This window comes from Acomys russatus, chromosome 8 (assembly GCF_903995435.1).
Source record: "Acomys russatus chromosome 8, mAcoRus1.1, whole genome shotgun sequence".
In the NCBI taxonomy this organism is placed as follows: Eukaryota; Metazoa; Chordata; class Mammalia; order Rodentia; family Muridae; genus Acomys; species Acomys russatus.
In genome coordinates this window covers 60,659,143-60,676,260 of record NC_067144.1, presented here as the reverse complement: position 1 = coordinate 60,676,260, position 17,118 = coordinate 60,659,143, and the positions used below count along the sequence as shown (strand labels likewise).

The window sequence follows — 17,118 nt, the reverse complement described above, 5'->3', positions numbered from 1 at the left end:
CAACCATCTCCTCTCATGGCAGTTCAGCACTGAGAAGACTATCCTTCTGCCAACCAGCTAAAGTCCAATTCCAACTTGGCCAGCAAGCACCTTAGGGAATTTGTTGAGTCAATTGACCTCATAATCTCTTTGTTTACTCATGTATAAAGTAGAGTACACAACAAAACTATATTTGGAAAATAGTATAAGGTCACACATGCAAAGTTCATAAACACGGCTGGTATTTTATAAATGCTGGCTTCAGAAACTTATTTTAATTTTTTTGGCAAAATATTCCTTAGAACAGCATGTTGGCAGACACAATTGACAACCAATTTCCCTCTTGTTTGACCTCTTCATTCTTCCATACTAGATGGACAGCGACTTTTACTGGTCAATTGTCTACTTCAAGCAAGGCAACCCTCCCTGTTGGCAACAGGAAATGTCAATTTCAATCTAGAGAAATGATGTTAATCTCTTTCTTTTCAGTTTGTATTGGTTTGTGCCAGTTCAGATAAATGATTCGATCAATGGCAACTGAGGTGTGTCCAGGATACAACATATGTACATGTCCATGTCTACCATAGCCTGTTAAAGAAGTATTTATTTCTCTTCTATTTCAAAATATGAGTGTATAAATTGCCATGTGGTAAAGAGAGAAGTTCAAATCCTAAGCAGAAGCTTGCAATGCAACCTGCCTCCACATAGTCATGGAAAAGCAATAGTAGGCTCTTATTTTTTGTACATACTGAATAGTACATCTTCTATTTGTTCTTAGAAGCATCCTTAAGCTGATATGATTTCATTATGAAAGTATTCTCTAAATCAACCACAAAATTATGACCTATTTAATTATTAATAATGCTACAGTTTCACAATAAGAAAGCCATTGGAAGAAATAACACAGTTAAATATTTATATATGACATAGTCCTTAATGAATTATATTACTAACCAACACACTTAAGCTGTCTCACCATGAAGGCACCATACGCTTCACTCTATCATTAACAATTGCTACTGATCCTTCAGGCAAATTCATTTTGTAAGTCATTAAAAAAATGTACTTGTTTACTCAATGGGCAGTCACTAAACTTGAGTCCCCCATTCAGAAAAACATTCCTTGATAATAATATAGATCTACTTGTTTTCATTTTGAAAACCTTCATGATATTTCTGTAATGTCTGTATTAGTTCTAAATCCCAACTATGGATTCCCGTTCAACCCATCCTCAGTGACACTATTAATATTGGTTTTAGAAATATGCATTCTATCTATCATAATGTAAATTTTAAATTTGTTTTCTCTGATGATTAATGTTATTTTGATCGGTTTCATCCACTTCTTGGTCACTTGTACGTCTTCTTCTAGAAAGTACAATGTCTGTGTCTTTGTCCCATTACTTTGTATTACCATTTTAAGAATTTCATGCTGTCTTTAGCTTTGATGTTAGTCTTCCGTGCTTCCTTCCTCCCTCCTTTCTTTCCTTCCTTTCTTTCTTATTTTGTTGCTCTTTGTTTATGATACATATAGATATTTAACATATTACCAATTAGCAGAAGTATATTTTGCAAATACTTCCCTTGATTTTTAGGTTGATAATAATTGTTGGCTATTGACCTTGATGTTCAAAAGCATTTTCTTTTCACAGAACTTTGTTCATCTCTTCTTACTTTCATTATTTGTGCTTTAGGCTCACATGGTTCGATGATTCTGTTTTTTAGCTATAATTGAACGAAGTGAAATACATGTTTCATAGAAACATCAGCACACATGTTCACTGGGTCACTAGTCGCAGTGCCAACGGTACACTGTGGGAGATTGGTCTGCTGGATTTGATGCTAATTACTGCTTGTGGTCTCTTTGCTCCACCTGTGTCTTGCCTAAGACCCTAACCTGTTTGACTAATAAAAGGCCATCTCACCTAGGCAGGGCAAATTGGATAGGAGCTGCTAAGATTCCAGGGTTTGGGACGAGAGAGAATCTGAGGAGGAGGAAAGACCTGAGGAGAGGTTGGAAGAAGAAGAGGTTAGGTGGAGGAAAAGCACATAGCAGGCTTGGATGGAGACTTGACCCAGATGATGATAATTAGCAAGTGTTTGGGATTATGGAAGGGAGATAGCTTGATAGAAATCATTAGAAGCTAATGGCACAGGATTAGAAGTATAGGAAGTAGTTTAGGGAATTAATATCTGCCCAGCCCTAGGAAAACTAAAGTTATTTTAAAATATAACAGGTGTCTTTGTCTTGATTGATTTCTAGCAGTTTAGAAAATACTTCCTGAATAATAATTACAGGCCTAATAATAAACATATTTAGGACATACTGATGAGTTAACCACAACAGTACACCTTAGAAGGTTGAGCGATATGAGACCTGTGCAGAAAATTTGATACCATTAAGCCCAAATAAAAGAGGAAACACTCTCATCTGAAGAAATATAAACAGACCAACAGAACATCACAATATGTGAAACTAGACAAGAATAGAAAGACAAATATTACCTAAATTTCTGGGTAATTTAACATTAAAACTCATGGAAGCAAAGAAGAGAACACTGGTTGGCAGAAGATAAGAAAGAGAGAGCAGCAAAATGTTGTATTAAAAATAAATGGCCACAGTAAGTTAAGTTAAACGATTTCGAGAAACTTCTGTGAAGCATTTTGGCTATAGCTAATAATAATGTACTGCATACTTGAAAGTTCTTAAGAAATTACACCCTACAGGTTCTCAGCACAGGAGGATAATTGTCTGAATATTTTCATTTGCTTAACTAATACTACCACAATACTTCAAAACATAAATTTGTTCTCTGTAAATCCATGCTGTTGTGGTGATGTTACCTTTCCAGGGTTGAAACTGAAAAAGGAACATGCTTGGAAAGTATGGGAAAGGCCAGATACTGACCCTGGCACTTGTTTTCTCTGTTTGGCGATACCCTGCTTCCTCACAGAATAATGCTTGAGTCAGTGAGATGACAGGTCTTCCTTTCCCCATATGCTGCACACCACTCTACGTGATGCAGTTCGTCATTTTTTTTAAGCCATTGTTGAATAACAAACATGAAGTAACTCATATGAAAACACCCCGTGGAGTGACTAGAAAATTTCCCCTCCATTTAGTTAGTTCAACAAATGTCTGTAAATACAGTGCTGGTAGAGGAAGCAAAGTTGCATCTAGCCCTTCTGTGCATCGCTGTGCATCTCCTACCCTCTTTAGTGCAGGTAACTATGCCAGATCAGAGTTTGTGTGAGCAGTGACCAACATCTCATTCACTTTTAGGTGATGAATAAAATGATCCTTTCTGTAAGAACTTTTCTTTCAACTGTGCACTCGGCATGGAGGCGAGATTTTCTGGTGAGTCTTAATTAGTATTTGTGAAAACTAAACTTCTCCTGCCATACAATAACATCCATATGCATCATTTGAAAAACAGAGACTTCCAATGGGGGTGGGGTAGTGAAAGGCAGCTGAATAGAAAGACTTAAGGCAATGTGACAAATCATAGTTCCACATTTCCATTTTTAATATATTTTATTGATTTATTCATATTACATCTCAATTGTTATCCCATCCCTTGTATCCTCCCATTCCTCCCTCCCTCCCATTTTCCCCTTACTCCCCTCCCCTATGACTGTGACTGAGGGGGACCTCCTCCCCCTGTATATGCTCATAGGGTATCAAGTCTCTTCTTGGTAGCCTGCTATCCTTCCTCTGAGTGCCACGAGGTCTCCTCATGCAGGGGACGTTTATGACATAGATTAATACTTTAATTTTAGGTAAATTCTGCTTAAAGAAGTCATCGCTCATTAATAGCTTCTCAGTGTAGTAAGAGGAATGTTTAATAAAATATTTCACTATACGATACTTAAAACAAGGAGTCAAACATTACAGTGGAACCTTAGAGTATTGCATAATACTCTGAATTGTGTGCTAGCAAATATTTTAGGGACACGAGAATACTGAAGTAGGACATTTAATAACCATTTCAGATATAACTATTAAAGTTTTCATAAGCCAAGGGTGGTGACATAAGGCCATTTGATAACGTCTTGGTTTCGTGTTTTAATTAGAAACCATCTACCCTCTACAGATGTAGAATGCGTTAACATTAGGCCTTTGAGAGAGCTTTGATATGAAATGACTCATTCAGATTACCGATTACAGTGATTATGAATTAGACAAAATTTGATGGAGAAATGAAAGTAAAATGTATGAATCAGCAGTGCCATTTAATTACTAATTGAAAAATGTATTTGAAGTTAAAAGAATCACAGTCTAAAAATGGTAACATTAAAGAAGAAATAGTGAACAAACAAATGAATATTATGTAAAAGTGTTCTGAGGTATCGCAAAATGTACTCTATAGAATTAAATGCTTTCGCCTCTGGAATGTTGTCCTTGAAAACGACAGAAGAAAATCATCAAAAGAGTAAAAAAAGGATTTTAGATGTTAAATAAATTTCATTTTAAAAAACTAAAAGCCTATAAAACAGCAATTAACATTTTTTTCTCATTTTGTCCCATAGGTATAATTTAGAATTAATTTCCAAAAATCATGAATAAATAAACAATATTTAATCATCCGCCCATATTGGATTGATTTTAAGGACTTGCTCCATTGACATACTAGACATTTCTTGGTGACATATTTGTATTTACTGTACTATTATAAATAAACTATACTGTTCTGATTTATTTGAATTTCTTTTGCAAAATACAATTGTGTGTTTTACAATATATACACATATATGCATACACACACACACACACACACACACACACATATATATATATATGAAGTTTAAATTCCACTACTATCTTCAATACTTTACATATAAAGGGCATTAAATGCTAAATTTTATAATATGAATTAACTTTGCCTTTTTCATAGTCAAATTACTTTTCTGTGAGGAGGTAGGATCAGAGATAAAGTAGAGTAACCATGTTACTCCTCCTAATGTGTTGTAAATTCATGGCCTATCACATTCATGGTAGTGACATAACCAAAATACTCGAAATAAATACACAGGCCAACAAAGAGTATATTCCCAATAGACTAAACCTTTACCTAAACCCAAGACAAAATATATTTTTAAATAAACTTGCTACTCTGGTTTGTTTTTTCTAGTTAAGATATAAATATTCACTCAGTATTTATTTGGTAAACATCCATTGTTTTTCCAGTCCTACACATAATGTTTACAACGAAATCCCCAATCAAATACCTCACATATAAGTGAAGCCAGAGTGGCAAGGTTACTTGCTTTTGTGGTGTTTATCGAGAAGGCAGCCATGAAATATAAAAAGTTTGATGAGCTGAATTAAATAACATTGCAATCTTGAACAATAACAAGTAAACAGTAAATAATAAATTAGAATAACAAATTATATATTCAGTGGAATAGGGTTAAATCTTAAGTCAGAAAGAAATGTAAAATTCTCCAGGTTAAAGAATAAAGGGACAGGCGTAAAATGGGCAAGCTACATGTGCGCAGATTGAATCTGGGAATTCAGGGCACGTATATTCAGACTCCATCACAACACACAAGGGATGTGAGCAAATTGGATGGTGAAAATGCATGAAGAGTAACAGTTCTAAGGTAAATGCTCCTAATAGAAGACATGAAGAGTAGAGCTCTAATTAACATCTCCAGCATCCCATAGAATTCAACCAAAGGGCATATTAAGGACCATAGAACACAAATTTATAAACTCAAATGAGAAGTTGTTTGGAACTTTCATTTTTTCATCCACATTGATCAATCAAACATTGAGGTAAAAGAAGATATATTTTGCATAAGTGTGATCAATATAGAGTGAAAGATTCACATCGACTTTAATTAGATAATCTAGAATAAGTAACCTCATGTCTTTAAGACACAAAGCATTTCATTCTAATTTGGTAATAATAATTTTCAGGGTAACTGTTGTCCTTCAAATTGGTAAATTAATATTTTTAGGACAGTCTCTTGTTGTGAACCAAGTCTCATAGTGCACATGGCATAAATTTTAAAACATTGAGTTTTATCTTTTAACTCTCAATGATTGATAATTAGAATATTGTACCTGATGTGAATATGTATGTATAATCTTATTAGTGCATGCACACACACACACACACACACACACACACACACACTCACAAACATTTCTTAATTTTAGTATGTAGAAACTTAAGACATGAAAGGTGATGGCTTGCAAATACAGGTACGTGTTTCTGAAAAATATGTAACATATGGCCTTTGTATGACCAACACGTCACATGATTTTCATATACAACACTGCTCTGTGTTTTGAGAAGGTATTTTTACTACCCTATTTGCCCATGTTCCTTGTGCATTGTGATGTAGGCTGAACACAATATTGTGATGTTTGCTGTTAAAGGGCAAAAATTAAATTTTTCTGCTTGGGTGATATGTTCAATATTTTTGTTCTATAAAAATGTATAGATTAAGAAAACTACAAATAGAAAAATAATTAGAAAGCCCTCTATTAAAAACATTACAAATCTTCTTATAATGGACAAGTTGCTTTGTCAGTTTATTTTAAAGGGGATGAAGATTACAGTCCCTTGATGGTTGAATACTTACTTAGAATGCACTAGGATAAGATTCAAGACTCAGCTTCCTCGCTTCATTCTCTCTCTCTCTCTCTCTCTCTCTCTCTCTCTCTCTCTCTCTCTCTCTCTCTCTCCTCTCTTCGTTCTACCCTCGGTCTCTCTCGCTCTCGCTGTGTGTGTGTGTGTGTCTGTCCCTCTCTCCCCCTCCCTCCTCTCTCTCCTCTCTGTCTCCTCCCGACCTCCTCCTCTCTCTCTCTTGTCTCTCTCCCCCTCCCTCCCCTCTCGCGTCTCTCTCTCGTCTCTCTCTCCTCTCTCTGTGTGTCTGTCTCTCGCCCCCCTTCTCTCCCCCTCCCATCCTCTCCGCTCTCTCTCTCTAGTCTCTCTCCCCCTCCCCTCCGCTCTCTCTCTCTCTCTGTCTCTCCTCCCCCTCCCGTCCTCTCCCTGTCTATCTGGCCTTTCTGTCCCTGTCTGTCTGTCTGCTGTCCTTGTCTCGTCTCTCTCTACCCTCTCCTCTCTCTCTCTCTCCTCTCCGCCTCGCTCTCCTCGCTCTTCTCTGTGTGTGTGTGGTGTGTCTGGCTCTCTCCCCTCTCTCTCTCTCTGTCTCTCTCCCCCTCCCTCCTCTCTCTCTCTCTCTCTCTCTCTCTCTCTCTCTCTCTCTCTCTCTCTCTCTGTCTCTCTCATGCTAAGTCTAACAACAACACTATAACATATGTCTCAAGGAAATCTCACCTGCACATTTGGCATGCCGAGATGTGCCCATGTTGTTATAGTATCACATTCTCAATTTCAGTAAACCCCAGTATTGTAAATATATATAGAATAAAAATATCAGATCTTATAAGAAACACAGTAAGAGGAAGAAACCTCAGGAATCTGTGGCCCAGCCCTAACAATAGCCCAATAAATTTAATGACATTAGATAGAAAATATTTTTTATATAACAAACTTAATTTCAAGATATATGATTAAAATCTCTATTAGTATTTGCAGCCAGCTTTAACATATATTTTATCAAGACTCAAGGCAGAGGGAACATTCACTTCAATGAGAAAATTTTTAAAAGATGAAAAGAATAAAGTAAACAATCAGCATTTTTCACAGGGCAAAGCCATCTCCCCGCTTCTTCAGCTGCTATTTTACCTTGGCAGAAGCAAGCACCAGTGGTAACTAAGGATTTCTTAGGTCCCCTACAGAAACCAGCACATAAAGAAAGAAGGTGCAGGAGTGGATTTTTTTCATTCAGATTTGTCTTCATGCATTGCCCTAGCTTTCCCTTTTGTTGAGAAAGCCTGCACTTGGTCATTTAGAAACAAAACTGGAAAATTCTGTATTTATCAACACAATTTTACACTGTGGCACACCGTTTCACCATTTACCTTTAGTGAACAAGGATAGGTGTGTTAAGAAACATAGACTATAGAAAAACCACCTGAAATATAACTTGAACGTATTTAATTGTCATTGACTATAAATTTGGCATAGCAGGCCAGAGAACACACTTAAAAGCTCTACACAAATCAGTCACTCTCAACCTCAGGTACATCATCTATGAAATATGGTTTAATCAGGAATAAATGAGGTAATGAGTCAGTTGCTCACCACAGTTACACAGCATAAACTTGGCACTCAAAAGCTAAAATTCCCGTTAACATCTCTTGAACATTAATGGAAACATTCTCAAAGTCAGAAGTGTGGTATCAAAAATATTTGAGTGTCCTTTCAGTTTTTAGTTTTCTACAGCTATACATATGATGCATCTGCGTTTGTATGAGTGTGGTGTTACATATGTATAGATACGGGTGTGTGTGTGTGTGTGTGTGTGTGTGTGTGTGTGTGTGTGTGTGTGTGTGTGTGTGTGTGCACAAATGTAGACGCCCGTGTATTTACAGAGTTATAGGTGGTCAAAGTAGGTTGGCTGGCTATCTCCACCATGGTCTACCTCTTGTTCATTTACATTTTGAGAGCACCCCAGTGAACCTATGTATAGACTTCTGACTTTGACAAACCTGCTTAGTGTCATCAGTACCAGGATCCACCTGCTCTTGGAACCCTTACACTGAGGTTACAGTCACACCGCTGTGTGAGGCTTTGTATGCAGGTGTTTGTCTGATGACCGCATGCCCCCCACCCCCACTTTATCAGCTACACCATTTTCTTCAGAACCCGTTTCCTACAATTATAATTATTCACACATATTAATTATAGAAGTCAGTGAGTTTTCACTGTGACGTTTTCATAATACACATATATATTGCCCTTTAATCACTTCCACTCCCCCAACTAGTCTTCTCTTACATATTATTTTCTTAAATTTTGTTTTATCCTACTTTCCCAAGAATAAGTTTTCAAGGCTATGAAGAAGTAAAGAAAATTATATAGAGGAAAGCTATGAAGCAATGACAAATTGTTTTTACACAAATACCATACATATACTAAACATAATTAAAATATAAATGCTGATAAAAGAATGAGATAAAAATAGATAAGTGAAGGTGAATAGTAATTTGAGGGGAAAAGAGAATAAAATCATTATTTATCTTTTTTTTTTTTTTTTCAGATTGTAACTGACAAAACTAGGTGCTTGAGTGACACTTATAACATTTACAGTCAATTATAAAACCATCAAAATTGCCACAAATACTATTTTGTTGTATTATTTTATTGAAATATTATTGTTCTATCAGATAAGGTCAGTACTTTAAGTACTACCTTCTTATCAATCTTTCTAATTCAACTTGCAAGAACCATTTCTATTTTCAGCAAGGCCAAATGGTTCCTTCCTTCAGTAACAGAATTTGGGCAGCAGAGACCAGTCATCTCTGGGAGTTCAGGGCCAGAGTTACCTGGACAGCAAACTTTAGGACAGCCAGATCTACATAATAGAGAGATCAGGCTCAAAAAGAAAATAAAATTTAATAAAATATCCATTTATCTATTTTGATAATCATGTCTATGCTTACTAATTCCTTCTTCATTTTTTCCTTTGGTCCATCTAGGACATGGTCAATAGCTTTACAAATATCTTCATTAAGCTTCTTTCCTGTCCAATAGCCAGGTTCCAAAGGTCCACCTAAGTATCAAACATAGCTTGGCCTCAAATGATTTCTGCCTTACAGAGCCCACAATGTCCTATCCTGGAGGCCATGACTTACTGTTCCAATTTATCCACTGGATTAGTAAGCTAAATATATCTTCAAGCTTGATACATTAAACCTGGTTATTTCTGCCAGTGGGCCAACCACATCCTTTCCTGCAGGTGGTTCATATTGTTTTCCCCTCTCCTATTTCAGTGTCTTCATTTACTCTAGCCATGTTGAAGGTCTCTGCTGCACTGAGGAGAAATGTGGCTTCATGAATATAGGCGTGGTTGCACATCCATTTTAAGTTCAAGTTCTGATTTCCTAGTGTTCAGACTAGACAGTTGTGTTTTCAGTGTCTTGGGTCATCATGAGAAAAAATAAGAAGACCTTCACAATTGAACCTCACCATGAACAGTCAAGATAAGGAATGAATGCCAAGAATTCTGTATAACCTTTGAGTAATCAATCATATGATTATCTTCTGCTATTTCACAACATTTTGCTGGATGTATTACTGCATTCACACAGGCATCCTTGTTTTTTTCCAAGCTATATCATTTTATTTTCTCAACTACCAACATGGACTAAGATTCTCTATCCACACACATGCAAGTTTTTCAACAAAACATCAAACATTTCTTAAAAAATAAGACAATATAATAGAAATTAAGATTATTTACTAATTGAAAATAATAACTAATTATAATTGATATAAGAAATCAGATATTTATACTGTATTTAAGTTTCTTTTCAATAACAAAAGTCTACAATCTCTAGAGTCTTGATGAACTTGAATTACAAAGTGACTAAAAGAACACTGTACCAGAAAATAGTTAGCAGGTGCTACTCACAGTAAATACCATCCAGGGCTTGTTAACTTATTACCTGATAAAATGGCACCAAATTAAAATGTTTCTTTGTGCATGCATGTCAGGAGAGAGAGAGAGAGAGAGAGAGAGAGAGAGAGAGAGAGAGAGAGAGTGTGTGTGTGTGTGTGTGTGTTGTTATTGCTGGGGTTGGTTGGTAGGATGGGTATTGCTTTTTGAAGTACTGAGGATCAAAACTAGTGTCTCATGAATAGTAAGCACACACACATTACCAACTGAGCCACATCTTCATGCCCACCCTCATATTCCCACATTCCCAAATTTATGCACCCGTCCACTAACAATCAAACCATTGACATTAATTTGTATTCCATATGCTCTGAGTGTGGGGGCACCAACAAGAGCATATTTGACCTAACAAAAGCCACATGCTTAAATAAAACTGACTCACCCCCTCCCAAGATGCCATCAACTACCCATACTGCTCATTTAGGCATGAGGCTCGTGAACAGCTCCTCACTTCTCAGAATTATTCAACTTTTTTGCACCCAATCACAGTTCCTATGAGTTTATGATGTTACTTTGTTATTTTTTTCTGGCTCACACACTCCCTAAGTTTTGAAGACTACACAAATATTTGGTGTTGTGTAAACTGAGTTGAGTATGTGGAGAGTAGACCTCTAGTTGTTATCTATTGGTTTTCTGTTTGATGTTCTTTTAATTCCCTTATGTTAATATGTGTCTACCCTAACCATACAATGTAACTCATATTTCAAGACATTTCACTGACATTATCTTGCAAATTGAAAAATAAGGTATGTGAAGTGGAGTCTCCTACAATAGTTCATTGCACAATGTATACAAAATATAGCACTGTATTGGTATTTTTGCCTATTCAGGAATAAAGCAGATATAAATAAACAAATAACTGATTTGATGATGAAGTCCCAATTTTCAATGACTTAGAGACTCTAACCATTAAAATATTTCTAATTACAAAGGAAATTTTGATGATTTTATATAATTGAATAAGTGAGATATTTGTATACATTATTGAATTTATCTGTATGTTTATTATTGAATAATACTTTGCATAATATGCTTGACATTTTACACTGTGCCTACAAGTATCACTATCACAACTACTCCTCTTGGCTGAGCATCAGGCTCAAGCAGTGAGATATGTTCAGGTCAAATTTTTAAATGAGCAAGTAGCTGTTCTGAGAATTTCAATTGCTTCTTCAAGGTCAAGAGCCCCTTGGTAGCCTGGGCTTCATGCTCTCTGAGCCAATGACTTGGCCTTTCCTTGTAAAATAATTTTAATAATGCAGATCCAATACTCTATAATCAACCTAATGTTCTTTAGAGATATCTTCCCATGTCTGTGCTGACAAAGATTCTTACAATTCTTTAGCACCCCTGTTAATTATTTAAATCTGGGAATGTCCGCCCCATGACGTCACAGCCTTCTAACTTAACTGGTGGTAGTTGGTTGACTGACAGAGGCACAGGTAATGCATGTACATAAAAAAAAAAAAAAAAAAAGCACTCAGCTATTTAGTATTAGCACCATTATAATTTAAAAGAGAGAGGATCCATTAAAATATTTAAAAGGGTACCACAGAGAAGTACACGTGTTTGCTGAACAATTAACGACAGCTTAACAATGTTAAATGGCAGTATGTTACTTTTAATAAAAATGCTGTTTTCTTCTTAATGTGTTCTTCTATCGTGTAATTTGGAAAATTAACACTAATTTATAATCTTTCAGACAGTTTTAGCCTCAATATAATTGGCAGGATATAAAGGTGCAAGATCAGAATTTTCTGAATTTAATAAAACCAGAAAATCAAGTATATTTCCTTTATATGAGTACTAATATAATTTGAATGATTTTGCATATACCAAGAGACATATTGATGCCGTCATGGATGAAATAAGGAAAAGACAATAACAGCAACAAAAGTGCAGCTCTCCTACTCACTGAACACTTTCCCTTACACTATAAGAAACCCATTGTAGGAGAGACAATGACCCTTATACAATGATAAGTTAAATGATTTCTCCAATGTCAAATGCCAGGGAAAGCATCAGGATCAGGTCCAGAGACTTCCGAATGTGGAAGCTCTACCTAGCCTTTCTTCCAGCATGTTAAAACAAGCTTCACTGTTGAGCCTGCTTACTAGCGTCAGACTGGGTAGCCTCTTTCTCTGGCTCACAGCAAACCAGCTCATTTGGGAAAGAAGTCCATTTTATTTACAAAAATTATATGAAGCTCGACCTTTTTCCCTTTACTGAATGAGGTTCTTTTGTTCCCTTTAATTGCTTTTCCTGTAAGATACTACATCCGAGAGAACATCAGTCACCTGAGTCAACGTAAGAACTCATTTGACACTCGGGACTCTCCAACTTCTCCTGTTGCTCACTGGGCTCAGATTCCAGCTTGGGAAATGAAAGTGAGAACAGCAGGCATCAAGCCGCGCAGGGAATCCTCTGGGCTGTTCACTGACAGCATAGATGTATCTGCAATGTATGTATAGCACCTATCTTTCCTAAGGTAAACTGGCATGCAGGCGCTTCAATAGAAACCTCGCACAGAGCTGGCAAAGAATTAGAGCAGGTAAACAGACAGGGGTTTTAAGAGAGGCCATCTGTGGAGTTTAGGTGGTAGGCATCCACTGCGCTCTGTCTTCAGAAAGCACATATCTCTAATGGAGAATTACTTACTAGCATTTGCCCAGAAGACAAATTGTAAGTCCACTAAGCAGGCACCTCACAGGTCCCTTCCCTGTGTTTTAGGCGTAAAGATGCTATGAGTTGTTGACACAGACAGAAAGGGAGTGGAATAGCACTGCTTGGTTTCAGTAGAGCTACATTTCTGTTCTACATGGGTGAACAATAGTGACAGATTGGCATTAATCATATTAGGTGATTCATTTTTTTAAATAGATGAAAATGATTTTAAACATGCAACGAGTTTCAGAAGCAACCTTTTCCTCCCTCAGTTTGGGAATTTGACTTAAAAACAGCAAATGTCCTCCTAATGAGAGATTCACTTGTAATTTATGACAGCAGAGGCTATGCCCAAGTCTTAAATATAAGGTACAAATTGTTGCACAAGTAAAGGAATTATAAATTTCTTTCCATGGGCAACTAAGTTCAAAGTTGACAACCTTCCTTCATTAGATATTAATCCTTCAGTGGAAATGGAAGGCTTTTAAAGGAACATTTCTATTTCAATTTTTAATAAAAAGCTCTAACCAACATGAACAATAACACAAGGTTGAAAATAAGGGCTGGAGCTATTAGGCCTCGTTAGCTAATTACAGTATTGGCATCCATTTAAGTTAGTTGGTTTTTCACTTGGGTCATTTTCTTCCATTCAACTGTTGTGGTTCAAAAACGTTTTGACTACTTAAAAGGGAATACATCATCGTTGCTTTTCCCCAGTCAAACTGCAGACCACTTTCCCAAGCAATAGCTTCAATCATGCTTCATAAAATCCCCTGCAAGTACATTGTTGGAAACATAAATCAGCCAGCTGAGGCTTTAGTATTTCCAAGGCAAGCCTGGGGTCACTGGCTGGTAGGTTTTCATGGCTCCATCAAAAATAAAAATAAAAAAGAATAAACAGAAATGTGAGTTACACACGGTTCATTAAAAAAAGAAAACCAGCTCCCAGTGGTGGTTCTGATCCTTGCTGCTGCACCCTTAATTAGAGAAGAAAACAGCAGCCTGGAGAAATCAGACTCCGGGATAAGGACTTCTGTTTCCAGGCATCTTCGACTTCATTATGACACACAGCACAGCAATACTACATGCTTGTTCACACAAAAGCTAGTTCCCCCGGATACTCAACTATGGTTCTGTCCATGTCATTCCACTGCACTAGACAGAGAGATTTTCTTTACAAAGATGCCATCCTTCTGCCCTGTTTAATGACAGGGAATATGGGTTCCCCTGCAGGCATGCCTCTGTTGCACAGCTCCTCTCTATAACCACCCTGTGTGCTGATTACAAATCAGCTGAATCACAATCTCAAATACATGTTCCATCGAGGGAACCAAAGTGTATCTGTCATTGTGTACTGTGTGCACCTAGATGCTTAAAACCTGACAATATCTCTCCTATCCCTGAATTCCAACACACTTAGCATCAGCAATGACAAATGCACAGACTCCCCAACTGACATGATTTTCTCCAGACAGCTCACAGTGTAGTCATCAACCTGCACAAACTTTCCCCATATTACTCCACCCTACACTCCTTTAATTGCAATTTCATCTAAGTTAAATTTCCTGACTGGTTCTTCGGATTCAAGAATACCTGTCTGTGCTATAACTGAACAGTTAAATGCGTTCAGCCACCTTCCCAAAATGACAGCTGTACCTTGTGGTGAGCAAGTGTATGCTGAGCTTTGCAAGAGAAGTGACTGAGTTAATGAATGAGACTAATATTAGCTTCAGACGGATCTATCTGCAGTTTTTCTGAGACCGACATATCACCCATCCAAACATAGGATGGGAGAAAGAGACGCTTGCTCCTTTATAAACGAGAGCAGCATCCGGCATGGGCATTCTTACTTCAGAACATAAAAATCTGCATCCAATCGCAGTTCATCACTTGCTAATGCAGTACTTTGGGGAGAAGGACAGAGAAAGGAAGGTTTTACATCCAAAATGCCAACCCCTGCTGAAGAAAGATAGAAGGACAGACAGTGTGTGCAAGAGCAGAAACAATCATTTCTTGCTTAAAATGGTGTTCTACCACCCCCTGCTGGACCAAATGAGCAACACTGAAGAGATGAAAAAAAATGCTTAGAATTGGATTTAGAGAAGATATTTTAACTTATCTTGCAATTTATTAATTTCATAGAAAAAGCAGGCCAAATAACATGGCATTTCTATAATTTTATCCAACTGAAAAGGCATGAATATTCCCTTTGCCTTTAAAGACTTTCACCATAGCACATTTTGGCATTTTTGTCTCCCCAATTAAATGTCCAAACTTGTCTGGACAGTTGAAAACGTTTCGAATGATTGTGAATATATTTTATGTGAACATGAACTATGTAAGCCAGAGAGACAAATACATGGCATCTATAAATGAATTAGCAGGGATTGCTTCCACCAACTGCCCCTGGGGTTATTTTATCCCCGTCCTTTTTCCTTCCCCACCCAAATTAAAAAAAAAAAAAAAAAAAAAAAAAAAAAAATACTCCCCAGTGCTCCACAACCACCCAAATCCCTTACAGGTGCAATCCAAATCGAATGATAGAACGTGTTCGGATTTTGCTATAGTCAAAGGGAGGTGTTGGGGGGGGGGTCACAATGAAAGCCTGCAACACAACCCTAGTTTTAGCCATTTGCTGTCTTCCAGCATCTATGGCCCCTGTTAGTTTCCAACATAAATAAGCCATCAAACGTTCACTTCACAGCCAAGAATTGGTGTTGGGAAAAAGAGAAAAGAATCTCTAAGAATTGCATTTCTTCCACACCACGGAGATTTTTGATAAACGACTTTAACGCTGATAGTTTTTTGCCTCTTCTGTAAAACACCATCGTGCCCTTCCCTTCCGCAGTCTCAGATGTTTAACTATGAATACACACCAACACACTCATCGAATTTCGGGTAATAAGGGAGAAAGCCAAAAAACCCAGAAGCAGCGGCAGTTTCCCCCTGATCTCTTTCACACCGATGCCAATCTCCAATTCTGCACGGTCTCCTCTTATTTAAGGGTCTTCCGAGCAAACGGACAGAATTTTAGGGGCATCCCAAAAAGAAAAGGCTAGAATTCTAACAACCTCCTCGAGAAGCACCGCAACTTTGGTGCCTTCGTTTCTTTGCCCGGGTACCTCGCTCTTTGCCTCTCCGGGTGGAAGGGGGAGGGAAAGTAAGCAAGAAAAAGCCGCACACTCCTACCTTGCCCGCTACTGACAAGCAACCCGAGCAGGTAGAAGGAGAGCAGGAGGCTCATGTTCAGGACGTGACACTGGCGGACAGTTCCAAAGTTATTAAGTCCAGCCCTGGAGAGAGAACCTTCCGCTGCCACGGCCGCCTCTGCTAGCCCGCCGCCGATCCCGGGTGCCCCAGCCGCCGGCAGCCCGCGCGCTCCTCCTCGCAAAGTGACTGCAAGCTCCGCGCCTTGCCGCACTATATCCAGGCGGCGGCGGCGGCGGCAGCAGCGGCCGCCGCGGCGGCAGCGGAGCCGGCGGGAGGAGGCGGGGGCGGGACGGGGCGGGGAGGCGCGGCCCCGGCGGATCCCTCCGCGCGCACACCATCTCAGCCAGGCACGCGCGGCCCCGGGATTCGTGCGCAATGGAGCCCAGGCCATGGGTTCGAGCCCAGGTGCCTCGTGCTTAGCTAGGCCGATGTGGGGTGACTTCAGGAGAGAACAAACCACTGTAGACAGTGTGGCTCGTGCTCAGCATGCCGATGGGGCACGCTCACAAGTCGTTCCAGAAACAGGGAAGGCTGGACACTTGCAGCCTCTTGCTCCTCCTGCCTTTGCAAATGCGGTGAGATTGTTGAGCTATTAAGCGCTGCAGAGGGCGAGCCTCAAAAACGCTGGGTTCAGAAGCTTGGGGAGGGAGAGATTTGGTGGAACATCCATTGGTTCTTAAAAAGCAGAGGTGGTAGGGTCTGTGCCTGCCCTGGACTTTACCCCAAT

General features: G+C 38.4%; 1 protein-coding gene across 2 annotated transcripts in view; it reads right to left on the bottom strand.

The window, feature by feature from the left end:
- Ncam2 (neural cell adhesion molecule 2) overlaps positions 1 to 16,641 on the bottom strand; it is a 412,037-nt gene extending 395,396 nt beyond the window's left edge. For both annotated transcript variants that reach the window (XM_051150158.1, XM_051150159.1), the window contains exon 1: positions 16,371 to 16,641. In XM_051150158.1, the coding sequence (XP_051006115.1) occupies positions 16,371 to 16,425 (55 nt within the window). In that variant the 5' untranslated portion in view covers positions 16,426 to 16,641. The remainder of the gene's footprint in view (positions 1 to 16,370) is intronic.
- Between the last annotated feature and the right edge of the window lie 477 nt (positions 16,642 to 17,118).